Below are 16,764 nucleotides of genomic sequence, written 5' to 3'. Positions count from 1 at the left end.
AATTTTCTATAAAAAAAAAATTTGTATCAGAATTTAATTTTCTTCCTATTTTTAATTTTATGATATATTTAGAAATAATCTTAGTTTGGTATTTTTTAAATTCCTAATGGTTTTCACATTTCATAAATAAATATTTAAATTAATAGTCAATTAATTAAAAAAAACAAAGTACTTTTTAGAATAATGTTTTGGTCATCCACATATTTCATAACTAAATATTTAAATTCTTAGTAAATTTTGTTGAAGATGAAAGTCCAAAAGTCTGAAATATAATTTAGGGAAGCTATGAGAATTTAGGCGGACAATATCAACCTAGTCAGGTTCATCTAACAAATTTCTTGACTTCTTTGGCGTTGATTGAGCTGCAGAAGACGAGAATGATAGAATACAGAGGGGCAGGCCGATGAAAGTTTACAAATGCGTAATGGATTTGGAGGTGTTTCAAAAAGGCGAACTCTTGGAACTAATGCTGGAAACCAAGGCCCTCCTAACGGTTGGACTGTAACATTCCCCAGCAGCATTGGCTCGTCGAGTTATTATCTCCATGTTCTTATACAGACTCTGCTTCACCAGGCTTCTCATTATCCTCTTCCCTTTCTCAACCTCCTTCTGACTCAATCCTGAGCCTACTGCAACTATCCCAGCCCTTTGAGGTCCAGAATGCGGCCCCACTCTTGCCTCCCTCTCATCTTTAAACCATTGCAGCAGTTTCAGAGCTCGCTTTTGAGCTAATGAGCTTCCTAACAGCGCCAATCCCAGCAGCGCAGGGGCGATGCAGGACTCGCCCAATCTCTCCCTTTGCGCCCAGCTTTGATGGCCCAGAATCATTATGATGTCCGCTGAAAGTTCTTGGCATTTGGGTTTCTCTTCCCATGTCAAAATCTCTACCAAAATCTCTGCGAATGTTGAGTTGCTTTCCAGAGCTTGCTTCCATTTTGAAGTCACTGCCAAGTTTGCTAGCGTCGGTAAGGCTTTCTCGGAAAACTCTCTGACACTGGAGAATCTGAGTAGCGTTGGAACCACACCATTGGAGATTAAGGTCTCTGCATTTTCTAGGACGGTGGAAATGTTGAATAAAGTTGCCAAACAAAATGCTCTGGTTTCAGGGCTGGATTTTGAATGGTTGAGTATGGTTAAGAGATATGAAATAACTGGTTCGGTTGAAGCAAGAAACAACTGGGTGTTTGCTAGACATGAAAGTGAAAATAAAAGCTCTACAAATTCAAAGCTGGATGAATCCATTGTTGCGAACTGGGTGTTCTTCGGTAGCTTTGATAAGATCCCTTCCTCCACCATTACTATCTTGTTCCTGAAGAATTGCAGAGATTATAATTAATATTTTCTTGTATCTTAACTGTTCAATACAAATTTTATTATTCTAATTAATTTAGGATTATTCAACAGAAACATAAAAATTAAGTTTAAACTTTGACCTAGAAAACAAACAAAGCATCGATTATGATTTTTCTTTTCCGAAGAGATATCGGACGAACTTACAGGAGAGTATCGTTAGCAAGTTCAATCAATGCCCTAACTGCCAACTGATCGGAATCCGCCATCGCCACCAAAGCAGGTATAACTCCGAGATCCACCATCAGTTTTCTAACCTTGGCGCTCTCTTTAATCAACCTCTCAATCTCCTTCGCCGCTCTCTGTTTTTCCTCCCCGTCGCCGAAGTGGAGGCTCTTCACTGTCCTCTGCAACACGGACGACGCCTGATCATACTGCCGGATATTAGTCTCTTCTCTTTCCCGAATTTCTGGCCTCGAAATATCCGACGGATCAGATGGTGAACGGAATCGCTTACGAGATGATTTGGAGCGAAGGAATTGGCGGACGCGAGTTAGGAACCGAATTTTGATGTACGAATAAGGGAATAGAGAAGGAGGCATGATTTTGATTGATGATGGAATGAGAGGAAGTGAATTTGGAATCTGATTTTGTTATGAGAATTGGAACAGAGCGCAGACGGAATAATGGTGACACGAGAGTGAACAGCATAAAGAGATGTCACTTCAAATTCCATTCTTCTTCACGAGCCATCGAAGCTATTCATGTTATTGGCAGGTAATTGTCCTTTGTGAACTGTTCATACTAATGGCTATCTAGACGTATGGAAACTAGACAGCCTTCGCCTTTTCCTTGGGAGCGTTGTAGTTGTTCTCGGCGAGTATTCTACGGATGAAGCTTTCTCAAGAACTGAACTTATTGCCCTGTGAACCGATGATGCGAGAAGTCGGGAAGCCTCGGAATGCGCAGCCTTCTCTGCTATGGAGCTGGTGAAAAAGAATACGCTCTTCACTCTGTTTCCCAAAGTGGATATCTCTGACTTTACTAACTTCAGGTGAAGGGAATCAAGGGCTTGTTTTAGATCACACAGAAGCTCCGGTTGATATTCGCAACAAATTGTTGCCTTGAAGGTCATATGCCCGTTTGCTCCCACCCCACAAGGTTCGACGCTGACTTCGTCAGTGTCCAATGGAACGAAAACTCCATTGCTGGCTTCTGCAGCCTTCTTCTTCAATTCTTTCACTTGTCTGACAACTTCAGCGAGCAGTGTTGCTTTGTCCCTCTGATTCAGCAATTCATGAGTGTGGAAAACCAATGGATTTCGAATTTGAAAATTCACAATCTTTGATTATGACTAACCTTAATGGGGCAAGGAACAAGGCCACGCAGAGTCGAGAGATGGGAATTGATTCTCTCTCGCCTCCGCCTCTCCGCCTCGCTGTGATTCTTTAGCGCCGCAAGTGCTTTCTCCTCCGACACCCTTTTCTTCGACGGCTGAGTCGAGGCTTTTACGAGCTCTTCCTTCTCACCATTCAACGCTAAAGACTTAGATAACATTGACCCACCACGCACAAATCCAAAACTAAGGTTCTCGAAACTATGTGAAAACGGGTTGATTGAAGTGGTCATATCGTATGAGTAAGCCATAGATTGCAAACCCAGAACCCCAAAAAATGAATAATCACTCGGAAATTACTTACGAACCGAAGGTTGAAGACAGTAGTCCAGGAGGTCGATTCGTGGGGGCAAACCAAAAGGAAAGCTTGTGGAGAGTGAAGCTTCGTTGTACACAGACTCTGTTGCTCAAAATCTTGCTGGAAACTCTGGTTTTTTTCATACCTTCCATAACGATTCGTGCAAATAGATAGTTACAGGCGAGGAATCAGATAGAAAACATCCACATTTTCTTCTTGATCATCTTGAATTCGAGCATTTCGAATGTATGAATTCAGATGGGTTTTCAAATCAATTCACGGATGAGATTGAACAGAGATCGATTCGGAGGGATAAAGGAATGGCGATTGTAGTTGGTGCTACAACTTCGACTGAAGCTTATATATAGATGGAAGTTTGTGGAAGTCAATTATAAGATTCAGCTAGTACTATATTTTCTTAAATTATATGTTTTGTTCGATATTGTAATTCATTTTTGTTAGAAGAACAAACTCTCCACAATGGTATGATATTAGTTTTGCTTTGGGCTTAAAAGGCCTCACACTAATGGAGTTAGTCACTTATAAACCCATGATCATGTGGGACTTTCATCATCCAATAATTTTATATCCTAAAGTTTAATGTTAGTCAACTAATGCATCTTAATTTCCGAAAATCATACAAGAATATTAATGAATCTTTATTTTTCAATTTTTACGGGGCTTGTTATTTAAAGTTATATATGATATTAAATACTCTGATAATATATTAACCTAATGTTAACATATTTGGACGGTTTCATGAGCAACCTTATGGTAATATATATGAGGTTTTCATTAGAGGTAGGGATCATCAAAACACCAAACCATCCAATGTAAAGACGGTTTTCAGTGCTGGTTATCCAGTTACAGAATAATAAAATACATTGGTGGAGAAAGGACTAAACCATTGTTTTATTATTATTATTTATTTATTGTATTAGAATAATCAATAACCCAATATTGTTGGGTGTACACGTGGCTATGTCGTCAAAGGGGCAATAGTTGTTTTTATTGACTCTTTTATGGGGTTCTTTTTGGTGAGATGCCCTCTGACTTTTTTTCTTTTTTTTCAAAATTGGCTCTTTTAAGTATTTATACATAAAGTTGGTTTTGACAATTAAATTGTTTCAAATTTTAAAATATATAAATTAAATTGTTACATATTAAAATTTGACTATTATAAAATTTATTTTTTTTATTTAATTTATCTCAATGTTTTGATTCGGTCCGCTATTTTATTTTATATATATTTCACCAAAATTAGGTGTTTTATTATCTGCTTTATTTTACAATATTATATATGTATTTGAATTTAAGTTGTTTGGATGTCCCAAAAGAAAAAGATTTTTTTTCAGCGGCCTTTGGAGGATTTAATCGCTTAGACTCATTGAAAGGGTAATACATTTTGCGTCTTGATAAAACAATTTTTAAATATTGTTTCTTTATCTCCCCCACACTGCACATCATATATGTTTATAATTTAATAAATTTTTATTTGAGGGAGTCACGGTTGAAATAATCGTAATAAATTATTCATGATATCTCCCATATGACTGTTTTTTTTTTTAATATCCCACGATTAAATGAGCTTGACTTTCTACAATGGTGTGATATTCTACCCTTTGAGCATAAGCTCTCATGTATTTACTTTAAGCTTCCCCAAAATGACTCATACCAATGGAAGGAGTATTCTTTAATTATAATCTCATAATCATTCCCTAAATTAACGGATAATGTGAGTCTTTTATCATCTAACATTCATATTGATTGGAGAGAGTAACGAGTGAGCCTGAAAGTAAATTGTGAGATAAACATTTTTTTTAAAGGAACCATAAACATTTTTCTCTAATATTTAATTTCTAAGTATATCCATCCATATCTAAAATGTTAGTGAATTTTAAAAATTTTACTAGATACTTAATTTTGTATTTACTGCATATTATTATAAATGCTAATTGAGAGAAGAAGTTCACTTTTATATGGCTTGTGCATTTTCGAAATTGAAGATTGCATTTTTGGGTTTCCATTTTACAAGCCCAATAATGAAATTAGAAGGCCCAATTTGTATAATTTGGGCCCACAAACGTGCAGTTCAGTTTAGAACACTACAGCCCATTTTCGAAATTCAGCTCTTCCCGCGGTTGATTTCGAGCTCCCACGCAGTTATCTCTTGCGGTTTGCAGCATTCTGCAAGACACGCTTAAATTTTCTTTCCCGGCGTTTCATTCATCGGAGAATCTCCAAACTCATTATAATTTTCTCTTCTCTAGTAAACTCCCAAACTGATGGATTGAATTTCTTGCCTCCAATCTCGTCTCTCCGATGTCCGGCTTTTGTAAGAATTGCCGCGGAAGGTCCATCTTCCGCGATGATGTTCCCGGCAACCTGGTTTTCTCCTCTCCTGCGGTATTGTTCAGGAATTTTACAATTACGAGTCCCATTTTTTTTGGTGTCAATGGTTCACAGGGCACATTCGTCCGCGTTGGAACCTTATATTCGGGCAGCGTTTAAAATTATGAGGCCAAGAAAATCTTTGAGGCTTAAAAAGTTCATGATGATATTACGTTTAGGTTAGGATTTTCTGCTTCCATATCAAACAGTGTTAGGATATTAGTATGGACTTGGTGATTGGTTCCCAATACTTGGTGCTCGTGCTTACGTTTATATGCGTAAGGATAATTGTCCTTTATCAATATCGGATGTTGCATCGACCCTCGAACGTGATCTTAATGAACTTGACAGAATGGTTGTCAGAGTGGTCGATATTTTGGATTTGAAGGGGCATGAGTTTCCAGTGTTTGACATTGTGGATTCATTAGGGCGGGCTGCAAGGAACTCACCATCTTCCTCAAAAGTAGAAGCAGATGGACTCGAGAGAATTGTTATGCAAGGCATCTTTCTGTGAGGTTAATAATTTAGAAGACGATTCTCAATATTTTGAGTTACAAGGAAATAGTTGGCGTGATGTATCGAATTGTGACGAAGTATCCAATTGGCGTGGCGTGATGCATCGAATTGTGACAATGTATCCAATTGGCGTGGCGTGATGCATTCCTCGTTTGATATTGTTGGCTGATAAAGATTTGGGGCGTTCATCTATGAATGCAGTAAGAACTTGAGTTTAAAATTATAGACTCTGCTTGGATTTCTGGCTGGAAGAACAGACGATGAATTGGACTAGAAAGCAACTCCTTGTGTTGTTCTGAAACCATCTAATTGTTTTCTGCCTTGTCTTGTCTTGAGGCTCTCTCAATGACAATGATTCAACTCTCGCAGTTTCCGGTAGTTGGAACGATTCTCCTGAAGGTAAATTCCTTTATTTTCTTTTCTTTTTTTGTCAGAACAGCAACTCGGTTTAAAGCATTGTTCTTGCAATGAATCTCTTCCACAATTGTAGATAGAATCAATAAAGAAAAGAGGGATTGAAGGGAAAAAGGATGATATAAAGAAAACAGAGGATATTTATATATTTAGGGAGGGATATTGACTGAATGAAACCACAAAGTTTCAATTTTTATTTGCAACTTTTTCAAAAAGACGAGGAATCGGCTACCAATTAATAAAAAACACAACAACGCTCTTTTCCTTTACCAAGTCAATTTGGAGAAGGGAGGGAATTAGGATATTACACTAATTTGGTTCAATACACTCCTTGTGTTCTTAATAATTTAATACCTACAAAAGCAACTTAAAAGAGATTTCCAGTTTACCTTTAGTACACGCCAGAAAGCAACCATTTACCTGTTTCTTGTCGTTCAGCACTTTCTTGCACTTTAAGCACAGTCAATCACCACTTGCTTGAATATAAAATATTCTTTAGTGCATCCATATCTACCATCCACGTATACATGTCGAAATATGTATCCATACAAAAGAGGGACTTGACTTTCTTTTTTCTTTCATTTCCCAGAACAAAGAGACTGATGCTTATACGAAATGCCGTGGAAATGTAATACACAATTTACATATGAGGCTATGATAGAAGACTTTAGTTTCTTTTAATTAAAAAAAATATATAAGAATGGCATTGAAGAAGATGTGGTGACGACACTAGCTTTATAATTAATTGGTCATTGTGACAATCCTAAGTATGTCTTGAAATTAGATTTAAAACTTCTCTAGCGATTAGCGAAGACTTGTGAATTACGAAGTCTTTGACAAATGATTTTCTTATGCATTTGCAGGTGTTGACCATGGCAACAGTTTTAAGTAACTGCCTTGTATTTTCTACCAATGTTCCATAGAGACATAAAGAGGGAGGCTTGTTGTAATGCGTATAAATTGACTGTTGCTTCCCTTCAGCTTCCTTGTACACTTGTTCTGTTCGGAGAAAAGCTTCTTCAGGACCCTCTTCAATTGCTATACAGACATGACTGTAAGTCTCTCTCTCTCTTTCGTGGAAGACTTCTTTTGAGTTTATAGCTTTTCATGCAGTTTTTTTTATAACTATGTTGTTAATTTAGTATCTTTCACTTTCTGGTCTATATCTGTCTGCCCAGTGAAGTTTCATTTACAGTATCACAAGAAGATGTCTGTTTATATTTTGAACGATAAAATATTTGAGGAGACTGATCGAGTGTGACTGATAATTTTGTATCATTAAATATAGGAGAGAAACTCTAAAAGTATTTCAATTTTTATCATATTTTTAAATTTGGAGTTGTCCGAAGCTTTGGGGTTTGTGTTGGTTTGGTTGTTTTTTTTTCTTTTACTAGACAAAGAAATCAAATTTTTAGGCTAAGAATTAATCTTAGGCAGGCCATGTTGTTCACTTTACATTTCCATTTGGATTCGTGCACGTTTTTATTTTCTGAAACAGAGTTCCGCTCTAGTTTGGCTGTTCTCCTTTTGAGTAATTCTTAGTTTATTAAAACACGTTTAAGTTTTGTGGGAAAACCACTCTCCAGCCTTTTCTTGTCAGCATCGTTCAGCACAAAAGTTTCAACTGGAACAAAGCTGTAGCTGTTATTTAGGTTTTTGATACTATGGCATTCAAAATCCTTTTCCTTAAACGAGCCTCACGGTATTCAGTGAGGTTCGTTCTTGTGAGAAAGTAAGAATAGATTAATATAAAAAAATTAAAATTAAAAACAATAATATATCAACCAACCACTTTATTAGGAAAAAGCCCCCAAATCCTTTTCTCGTGGTCTATTCAGGGGGGGAAGGTATGAACAGAATAATATATTTAAAAAAATGAAAACAAAATAATTATGTTAGGAAGTTTAAACTATCAAAATTATCCTCAATTATGATTCTTAATTTTTGAAAAGTTTGAGTTTGTTTCGAAACAACTCTTCCAAGTTTTTGTCGTTCTGATTCGTGGATCAAAGTTTGAGTCAGAAAATAAATTTGGAGGATAGAGTTCAGAAAAAATCGTAAATGGAAAGACAAGGAATTGTAGGAGGCTTGAAATTGAGATCCATGGTTAACAAATGTTATGTGCTTTTATTTTTATTTTTATTTATTCACATAAAAGATTGAACTTTCTGCCTATGGATCTAATGAAAAATAAATTTACTAAGAATTGTTATGAAACTAACTTCAAACTTCAAGAGTTCTTTTAAACTTAGGAGTATAATTGAAACTAACTTCAAAAGAGGATTTAAGCTATTAGGAAAAAGTAGAGGTTACTTTTTGATATTTTATTGGTGTTAAAAATGACCTTTCCTTGTATATGTGTATTTCTCAATATTTTATAAAGAACTGTTATTCTTGCTTTAAAGAGAGATATATCGGATTTCTGGTTTCTGTACCAATCAATGATGTGGGTACCTTCTAATTAACAAATTATTTTGGACTCACACATCAGTAGTAAATACAAGTCAATGTTTATCTTTAAGGTGTCATTTTTTTAGTTTTTTTTTCCTAATGCAATTAGTTATATTATATGCAAGTCGATGAAAAATTCCTCGACTTTATTTATTTTTAATTCTCATGAGTTTCCAACGATGATGGATTAGACTAAGTGTTCTACACGTTATCATTTAGTTCAGATTATTATTTTTAGCATTAAACATTTTTATTTAAGGCCCTATATGCATTATGTTTAAAAAACTAGTTAATTCCTCATTTTATGCATAAAGATGAAACATGATCTATAAGCAGGGACCCATATATCAATGACTTTTCAAACACATCTTGATTCTTACAAAATGATGAACCGGCAAACGTGAAGGGCATTGAAAATGAAACTTTTTATTTTTATTTTTATTTAATTAGTGTTCTTTTCCCCCTCTTTTTACTTCATATAAACTATATGAATGACATGTTTGGATTTTTGTTCTTTCAACTGATACCAGGTAACAGAGATGAGAGTTCACATGGACTGTACGGGATGTGAAAAACAAGTAAGAAAAGCTCTGGAAAGTCTACCAGGTAAGCCAGACACAGAGAAGTTATTTGATTGTACAAAGAATAAATCGTTACAAAAAAGAAAAGGTTTAGAGACTGAATCGCTACTTCACTAATGGTGTAATTCTGAACTATAGCATTGAAAGCATATCAAAATATCAATATCTTGAAGTTCTTTGTGGAGAAAGTAGTAAAATTGTTATTTGGTTATGATGATCAGGTGTGGATGTAGTAAAATTGTTATTTGGTTATGATGATCAGGTGTGGATGTAGTAAAATTGTTATTTGGTTATGATGAGCAGGTGTGGATGATGTGGTAATAGATTTAAGCATGCAGAAGGTGACTGTGATGGGGTGGGCAAAGCAAAAGAAGATTCTGAAAGCAGCGCGGCGGAATGGGCGGACGGCAGAGCTGTGGCCATACCCTTACAACCCCCAGTACCATGGTTTCATCTACCACTACCAGCATTACCTCAACTCTCCTCAGCATCACCACCAGCCTCAGCCTCAGCCTCAGCCTCAAACTAAGCCAATCATCACCTACAATTCACTGTCTTCTTCTTCCTTTCACAAGCACAATATGAGTCCCATCCATGAGTATAATAGCTACAACTACAGCGGCAGCGATGCTGACGACTACTGCTATCATCAAGAGCCACCCTTTTCAACGATTGATGAAGAAGCTGGTGCCATGTTCAGTGATGAGAATCCGCATTCTTGTGCTATTATGTAATGCAAGTTTGTGTATGTTTTGAATAATGTACTTAATTTTTTTTTTAATTAATTACTTTGAAAGTTATTTTATTTATAATTTAGCTTCTTTTGTACTCGCTGTGATATATATATGTACAAATATGTGTAAGTGAGCCAGAAATGCGTATTTTAATATTCTCCAAATACTTTATTAATGTTTCTAGATTTATCCCGAACCTAATTAAAAAGTACTATTTTTTATTTTTTAAAATGCATTGAAAAATAAATATAACATAAAAATTTAGAAAAAAAGAAAGATGAAGCAAATATTATGAAGGGGAGTAGAAATGGTGAGGTGTACGTTGAGACAGCGGCTCCTGAAAAGGACATTGGTTCTGAATTCTCATTGGTCGATTGCTAATAATATTTTGAATTTTGGAAATTAAATAATTTTGATTGGTTGAAAAAAAATATGAGAAGTCTATCTTGAAATAATTAAGTTGAATTGAAATTTAATTTCAAATTTATATTGAATAAAAAATTAATAAAGAAGTTAAGAATCGAAATTAATCCGACCATTTTTAAGGAGGAGACAAAGAAGAATGAGGTAAGTTGAAGGATGGTAGATTTATGTTGTTTCCATTAGAAATGATTTAGAGGTGTGGAGGTTGTTTTTGACCATAGCCAATGGAGGTCGAGGTCCGCCCAAGAACAGCGACTGATTCAGCACAGATTTTTTCACAGCTTTCTCTTTCCGCCTATGGCCGTATGGGCTTTTGCCTTCATCATCGAAGAGGATAAGGAACGTTATGGCTTCTTCTTGACTCCATTCGGACACCTCTCCTTCTGCCTCCTAATTCTCTCTCTCTTTCTCGTGTAATAAATATATGGCATTGGCGCCTTTCATTCACGCGCGCTGTTGCTGCTTCAACCCCTTTTTTGGCACTCAAAGAACCAATTCTTCTCATGGACCTGTAGGGACGTCGTCGATTTCTTCTTCCTCTTCCGCCGCCGCCTCCTCCTCCTCCTCCACTCCCTTCTCTGGTACTTCTGCCCTTCTCCTTCTTCGCTATTTTTCTTTTGATTCATGAGTTTGTGAAGGGAACAAGGGAATTGGGTTTTGTTTTGTTTTGTTTTTGTTTTTGTTTTTTCTTCGCGATTTTTTCTAATCGTGAAGATGGCAGCAATCTGAATGGGTTTTCTGGTTTCGCCTGGATATCGATTTTTCCAAATTTCATATACCCTATAAATTCGCCAACTCTTCGATCTGGACTATCACTCTTCTGTACCTAATCATGGATTCTGGTTACGAAACTATACTTTCCAAAGATAAAGTAAAATAGGATTGTCGATGGCAAGGAGATAATGCAAACCTGGTGGATGAGGAGAAATGCCTCTTTCTTTCCATGGGAACGTATGTGTTTGTATGATGATCTATGAAATTAGATATGCAATCAATATATAAGCTCATGTTTTGTAGTTTCTCCGTACATTTCGTATTCATCGATGAGAAAATGAAGGTTTTATTTCTATCAAGAATATAAATGCAGTGCTGTGACTTCGATAGTCATATAGACTTATTTCTACTTGCTAATAGTTCCTTAAAAACCGTTAATTCTAGGCTACACCACATTTGAAACTTCCTTTTTAGGAAGGCACTGCTACAATTTTGATTACAGTTTCAGAATCAATAATATTACTTATTCGGTTATTCCTGCCTCCAATGAGCTCGAAGTCTGTAATCTACAGCAGTTTGAATTTGTCTGAACTTTATCTGTGCTTAATTATTAGTTTTGGATGCTAGATTTCCTTTTTTCATTTGGTTTGAGCTGGTTACATACTTTTCTCTTTTACATGTCATTGATGGACATCAGCAAATCTTATGAATTTCAGACTCGAATCACAGTTGGAGATTACCTGACCTTGGACCTCAAGCCATGAGTACTTTAACCCAGGGAACATTGTCATCATCAAGTAGCATAGGGAATGTGAAAAACAAGCCTGATCATCTTCTTGTTCTTGTTCATGGCATCATGGCTAGGTATCCATTGATTAAACAACCAAGATTAGATAGTAAGAAAATTAAAAAAAAAAAAAAAAAAACAAGATTAAAAGGGAATCATATTTCTTATTTTCTATCAAGATTTATCCGCTAGAAGCTTCCCCCACCCCCGTTTTGATTAATGCGTTTCTTATGCAGCCCAAGTGATTGGAATTACTTTGAAGCAGAATTAAAAAGGCGTCTTGGAAGAAACTTTTTGATATATGGTAAGTTCTTTTTTCTACTGGTGGATGTCACCATCCAATGTATTATAAGCATGTACGTGGTATAATGTTTTCAAAATTCAGGTGCATCAACATGAGCGTTTAATTTATGACTTTGGAATTGTTGTTAGCAAGTAATAGATGGATGTGGATTTCCTCGAGATGTTAGGAAAGCTCAGAATTTTGGGAATTATCGTTACTGTTTTTCTATAACTTTATTATTCCCAAAAAACTGATGTGTGTATAATGAATTAGGCTTCTAAATAGGCACATCAATAAGTAACCAGTTAGTGAACAGTTGATGCTTATCTTATATTTCAGTTACCTTCATTTATCTGCAGCAAGTTCGTCAAATACTTTTACTAAAACTTTCACTGGAATTGATGGGGCGGGCAAACGATTAGCTGATGAGGTAGGCTGTAATCCATTCTGATGTGTATTTCTTGAAACAGTTTCTAGCTCATTGAAAGGTACATGTAATTTCATTAATACTCAACAATGATCTGTATGGCAATCAGGTCTTGCAAGTGGTACAACAAACAGAGAGCTTAAAAAGGATTTCTTTTTTGGCTCATTCACTTGGTGGTTTGTTTGCGAGATATGCTATTGCTGTACTCTACAATAACTTAGATTCATTGTCTAGTAGCATACCAAACGATCCTTGCAGTTCTTCAAAAAAAAGTGTGATTGCAGGACTAGAGCCAATCAGTTTCATCACCTTGGCAACTCCTCATTTGGGAGTGAGAGGTAAAAAGCAGGTTGGTGTTTTGGAGTATTATTGTTTATCACAAGACCTTTAACAGTTGAAGTTAGATTTATAATTCGATACTTGACTGACACTAAGTTAATTTTCTTTTTCTTAGCTTCCTTTTCTTCTGGGAGTTCCCTTCCTAGAGAAACTGGCTCCACCAATAGCCCCTATCGTTGTAGGCCGAACGGGTAGTCAGCTATTCCTTACCGATGGAAAACCTGATAAACCACCTCTTCTATTAAGAATGGCATCCGCTAGTGATAAAGAGAAATTCATGTAAGTTAGACTCTTTGTACAGTTTGTGGAGGCCCCTTGTATGCGCCCTGTTTTTTGTTGGGCGATGTCACAAAATGGTCACTCTGTTGCTTTTTTCCGCTTTGCAGATCTGCGCTTGGTGCTTTTCGATCCCGCGTTCTTTATGCCAATGTAGCTTATGATCGTATCCACTGCATGCCTTATACCTTTTTCTTTTTACTGTTATTTTGTTGACCCTTTCTTATTTGGCTCATTAACCATTCTCTCTTTTAAACACTGAATAGATATGGTTGGTTGGCGCACTTCATCTATAAGGAGAGAAAATGAACTTATCAAGGTGACGAGCCACTTGATTTTCGAATGTTTCCATTTTATCATCATTGAAAGCATTTCTAATCATAAGAACATAGAGAGATGAGAAATCTTGAAGGAGATTGGGTTGAGAATAGATATTATTGAGTCGTGGACACTAGGGAATTCCTTCTTGAATGTCTGTATGTGTGTGTGTGTATATATGCACATGATCTAGTTAGGAGCAATGTACATTATCATTCTGACATCTTGTATAATTCTTGGAAGCCCCCTCGCCGATCATTGGTTGGTTACAAGCATGTTGTAGACGTAGAATACTGTCCTCCTGTTTCCTCCGCTGGTCCCCATTTCCCCCCTGAAGCAGCTCCAGCAAAGGAGGCAGCCCAAAAATCACCAACCACACACAACACGGTGGATTATCATGAAATCATGGAAGGTATGAAACCCCAACTCCAGTAGGAGTTTAAACGTGGTGATTATTAGATGATTGCTTCCTTGCTCAATGCCACATTTTCTTTCCAGAGGAGATGATTCGTGGCTTGCAGCAGTTGGGATGGATAAAAGTTGATGTCAGCTTTCATTCCTCATTCTGGCCATTCTTTGCACATAACAACATCCACGTTCGTCTCTGATCGCTCTATTTCAAGCTGTTTCGTGCTGTTTCTTCTGCTTCTGTTTCTTATATGAAATGTATAATGAATTCAGGTGAAAAACGAATGGCTTTACAATGCTGGTGCTGGCGTGGTGGCTCATGTTGCAGACACCCTCAAGCAACAAGAACCGTCTTCAATTGCCCCGGTGGCTAGCTTATAGCAGTAAGCCTTATCTCTATGCAGTAGAATTTAACCACGCTGAAGAATCAGCAGGTTGCAAAGATGAGAGAATATCACAGATTATTTGTATTGTCATAGTTAAGTATATTATAGATTGGATGTAAGCTTGTCACATGTAAAAAGCTTAATCAAGGAGAAATTAAGGCTAATTAGTTCTATACATTTACTACAATAAATGATGCTGAATAAAAAGCGACATTGATCAACCAAGTAGATGATTAGCTATCAAGTAGGAGTTGCTATGGTCATGTTTCTTGATAATTGGTCTATTCATTGTAGCGACGAAGAATCTGTTCTTCTTCCAAGTTGTTTTGACTTCTAATATTGAAAATATTAAATAGGATTAGGCAGCTATCTCAGTACTCTTGCACGTTAGTCAATTGGCTGAAGTATTCACGCATAGGTCAAGAAGTAATCACCAGGCTACCAGGATGTTTCTTTTTAAATTTTAATGTACATATTCAAGGCAATGTCCATTCTAAGATATGAATGTTTATCTTGAATTTAAAAATTATTTTGATTTTCGAGGGTCGAAGAGATCATTGTGGGTAGGATTTTTTTTTTTTTTTTTCTTTTTTGATATCTTTGCAAACATAGTTTTTTTTTTTTTTTTCCTTTTTTTTTTTGTAGTAATTAAAATGTGTTCGATGGTTTATCCTACTTTTTGTAAGAGCCTAAGCTCACTGCAATAGATATGTCTATTATGACCTATATCGTTGTCAACCTCACGGTTTTAAAATATCCCTACTAGGAAGAGGTTTCCGCACCCTTATAAGCGTCAGTCTCATGGTTTTAAAACGCATTTGCTAGGTAGAAACGTTATAATGAATGCTCTGTTCCCCTTTCTAACCGATGTGAGATCTCACAATCCACTTCCCTTATGGATCCAACGTTGTCGCTAGCACATTGTTTAGTGCATAGCTTTGATATCATTTGTAAACGACCTAAGTCCACCGCTATCAAATACTGTCCACTTTGATTCATTACGTATTGCTGTCAGTCTCACGGTTTTAAAACATGTCTACTAGAGTTTTCTACATCCTTCAAAGGAATATTTCGTTGTTTTTCTCTCCAATCGATGTGGAATCTAACACTTTTAATATTGTGTCGAATAAAATTCTAAATATTTATACACACGAACGAAATTGATGCAGACCTCAAACTAGACCCTTAAGCTGGTACAAGTCAGAAAGAAAGAAAACGAAGATAAAAGTAGGGGCAAAAAGAAACACCATTGTTGAATATGAAACCGAAACAAATTCCCACAAAACATGTTCCCTCACTTCCTATAAGAACTGAAACATTGATTCTCTAATAATGTTTGTGAAAAGCCCTCGGAATTAACTAAACCTCGGATTTGGGGAAAGAAAAAAGGAAGAAGAAATTGTTTGTGCCTTCTCCCTCTTTACCTTTGGTTATGGTGAAGATCGGTTCCTCGTTATCAAAATTGGGGAACCAATATGAGTTCTTTTAACATGTTTAGATACCCGAGCTCCATTCACCACCAAAATAAAAAATTAGGCATCATATTTTTCCTCCCAGAGTTGTTTAAACAAAGTCTGTATTATTTGTACAAAACTAACACCATCAAAACACGTTTCTTTTTCCATTTTTCCCCCTCAATCACATCGAAATTCTTAAAACAAAAAACAAAAAAAGAAACAGGGGAAGAATAATCAACAGATTTGACCGTCTTGGTAACCCCTCCGTCGCTTTACCGGTAAAATTTGCCGGAACCCATCATGTGCAGCTGCAGCGACGACATGCCACTCCTCAACCATCCCTTCCAACTCAAACGGCTGCACCGCCACGATCCCTGAAGAATCAAAGACGCAATTTTCCGGCAACCCACCAAAGGTCTGGCAAGGGGGTTTGGTTTTTCGGCGGCCGGCTCCAACAGGGACATTACGGAGGGCCCCACCGGCGGTCCAGTACCTCTGGCAGCCCTTACAGAAATGGCGTGGTTGATTAACATTGTAATTATTGAAGTAACAAAATTTGGTGTCCATGCTTTTGCATCTTGGACAGGGGATGATCTTGTCAGGCCTTTTTTCTGGCGATTGTTGATCTGAATCGTTGGGCTCTTCTTTAAGTATCCGGTTGTTATGCAACATAATAGTGGCCCCAAACAGCTTAATTCCTCCCTCCTGATCTTCATCGTTCTTCTTTCTCTCTGCCATCATCATAGGGAGAAGAACACACAGAACAGAATCGTTGATTTTGGGATTCATTTGGAAATATGGGGATTTATATACACAAAGTCAAAACTCAAAAGTGCATTTTAAGAAAGGCAAAAAAAAAAAAAAAAAAATAAAAA

At 36.6% G+C, this 16,764-nt stretch overlaps 4 protein-coding genes across 8 annotated transcripts; 2 read left to right on the top strand and 2 right to left on the bottom strand.

The window, feature by feature from the left end:
- Positions 1-261: 261 nt before the first annotated feature.
- Positions 262-3,334, bottom strand: LOC111495775. Of its 2 annotated transcripts, XR_002720353.1 has the most exons (3): positions 2,650-3,334; positions 1,498-2,572; positions 262-1,309 (listed from the first exon to the last, which is right to left on the bottom strand). XR_002720353.1 is itself a non-coding variant. In XM_023145956.1 (2 exons), the coding sequence occupies exons 1-2, from the start codon at positions 1,890-1,892 to the stop codon at positions 442-444; spliced, it is 1,263 nt and encodes a 420-aa protein (XP_023001724.1). In that variant the 5' UTR covers positions 1,893-2,094; the 3' UTR covers positions 262-441. The 2 variants fall into 2 exon arrangements, 1 of the variants encoding a protein (XP_023001724.1); XM_023145956.1 differs by lacking the exon at positions 2,650-3,334 and having other exon boundaries at positions 1,498-2,094.
- Positions 3,335-6,017: 2,683 nt separating this feature from the next.
- On the top strand, positions 6,018-10,235 carry LOC111495625 (heavy metal-associated isoprenylated plant protein 28-like). 4 transcript variants are annotated; one of them, XM_023145736.1, is made up of 5 exons: positions 6,018-6,290; positions 6,895-6,933; positions 7,169-7,359; positions 9,287-9,362; positions 9,641-10,235. In XM_023145736.1, exons 3-5 carry the CDS (start codon positions 7,354-7,356, stop codon positions 10,069-10,071), a joined length of 513 nt encoding a protein of 170 aa, XP_023001504.1. In that variant the 5' UTR covers positions 6,018-6,290; positions 6,895-6,933; positions 7,169-7,353; the 3' UTR covers positions 10,072-10,235. The 4 variants fall into 4 exon arrangements, with proteins under 4 accessions (XP_023001504.1, XP_023001502.1, XP_023001505.1 ...); XM_023145734.1 differs by having other exon boundaries at positions 6,895-7,072; XM_023145737.1 differs by having other exon boundaries at positions 6,895-7,072; positions 9,093-9,362.
- A 404-nt stretch (positions 10,236-10,639) lies between these two features.
- LOC111495352 (putative lipase YDL109C) lies at positions 10,640-14,657 on the top strand. The gene is made up of 11 exons (XM_023145345.1): positions 10,640-11,075; positions 11,925-12,072; positions 12,232-12,299; positions 12,638-12,708; positions 12,815-13,054; positions 13,160-13,323; positions 13,431-13,486; positions 13,587-13,639; positions 13,882-14,050; positions 14,137-14,234; positions 14,320-14,657. Exons 1-11 carry the CDS (start codon positions 10,919-10,921, stop codon positions 14,425-14,427), a joined length of 1,332 nt encoding a protein of 443 aa, XP_023001113.1. The 5' UTR covers positions 10,640-10,918; the 3' UTR covers positions 14,428-14,657.
- Positions 14,658-15,991: 1,334 nt separating this feature from the next.
- On the bottom strand, positions 15,992-16,675 carry LOC111495221 (cyclic dof factor 4-like). The gene has a single exon (XM_023145166.1). It carries the CDS (start codon positions 16,631-16,633, stop codon positions 16,124-16,126), a length of 510 nt encoding a protein of 169 aa, XP_023000934.1. The 5' UTR covers positions 16,634-16,675; the 3' UTR covers positions 15,992-16,123.
- Between the last annotated feature and the right edge of the window lie 89 nt (positions 16,676-16,764).

Source organism: Cucurbita maxima, unplaced genomic scaffold, assembly GCF_002738345.1.
Source record: "Cucurbita maxima cultivar Rimu unplaced genomic scaffold, Cmax_1.0 Cma_Scf00021, whole genome shotgun sequence".
Lineage (NCBI taxonomy): Eukaryota > Viridiplantae > Streptophyta > Magnoliopsida > Cucurbitales > Cucurbitaceae > Cucurbita > Cucurbita maxima.
The sequence above is the reverse complement of the archived record's forward strand: the minus strand, read 5'-3'. Positions and strand labels throughout refer to the sequence as shown.

Excerpts from the sequence above, each read along its gene's own strand:
- LOC111495775 (XM_023145956.1), bottom strand. The coding sequence starts at position 1,892 with ATGCCTCCTTCTCTATTCCCTTATTCGTACATCAAAATTCGGTTCCTA. Across the intron at positions 1,310-1,497 it reads CTTGCTAACGATACTCTCCT|GAACAAGATAGTAATGGTGG; the intron begins GTAAGTTCGTCC and ends GCAATTCTTCAG.
- LOC111495625 (XM_023145735.1), top strand. Across the intron at positions 9,363-9,640 it reads AGCTCTGGAAAGTCTACCAG|GTGTGGATGATGTGGTAATA; the intron begins GTAAGCCAGACA and ends TATGATGAGCAG.
- LOC111495221 (XM_023145166.1), bottom strand. The coding sequence starts at position 16,633 with ATGATGATGGCAGAGAGAAAGAAGAACGATGAAGATCAGGAGGGAGGA.
- LOC111495352 (XM_023145345.1), top strand. The coding sequence starts at position 10,919 with ATGGCATTGGCGCCTTTCATTCACGCGCGCTGTTGCTGCTTCAACCCC. Across the intron at positions 12,073-12,231 it reads GTTCATGGCATCATGGCTAG|CCCAAGTGATTGGAATTACT; the intron begins GTATCCATTGAT and ends TTTCTTATGCAG. Across the intron at positions 13,640-13,881 it reads GAGAAAATGAACTTATCAAG|CCCCCTCGCCGATCATTGGT; the intron begins GTGACGAGCCAC and ends AATTCTTGGAAG.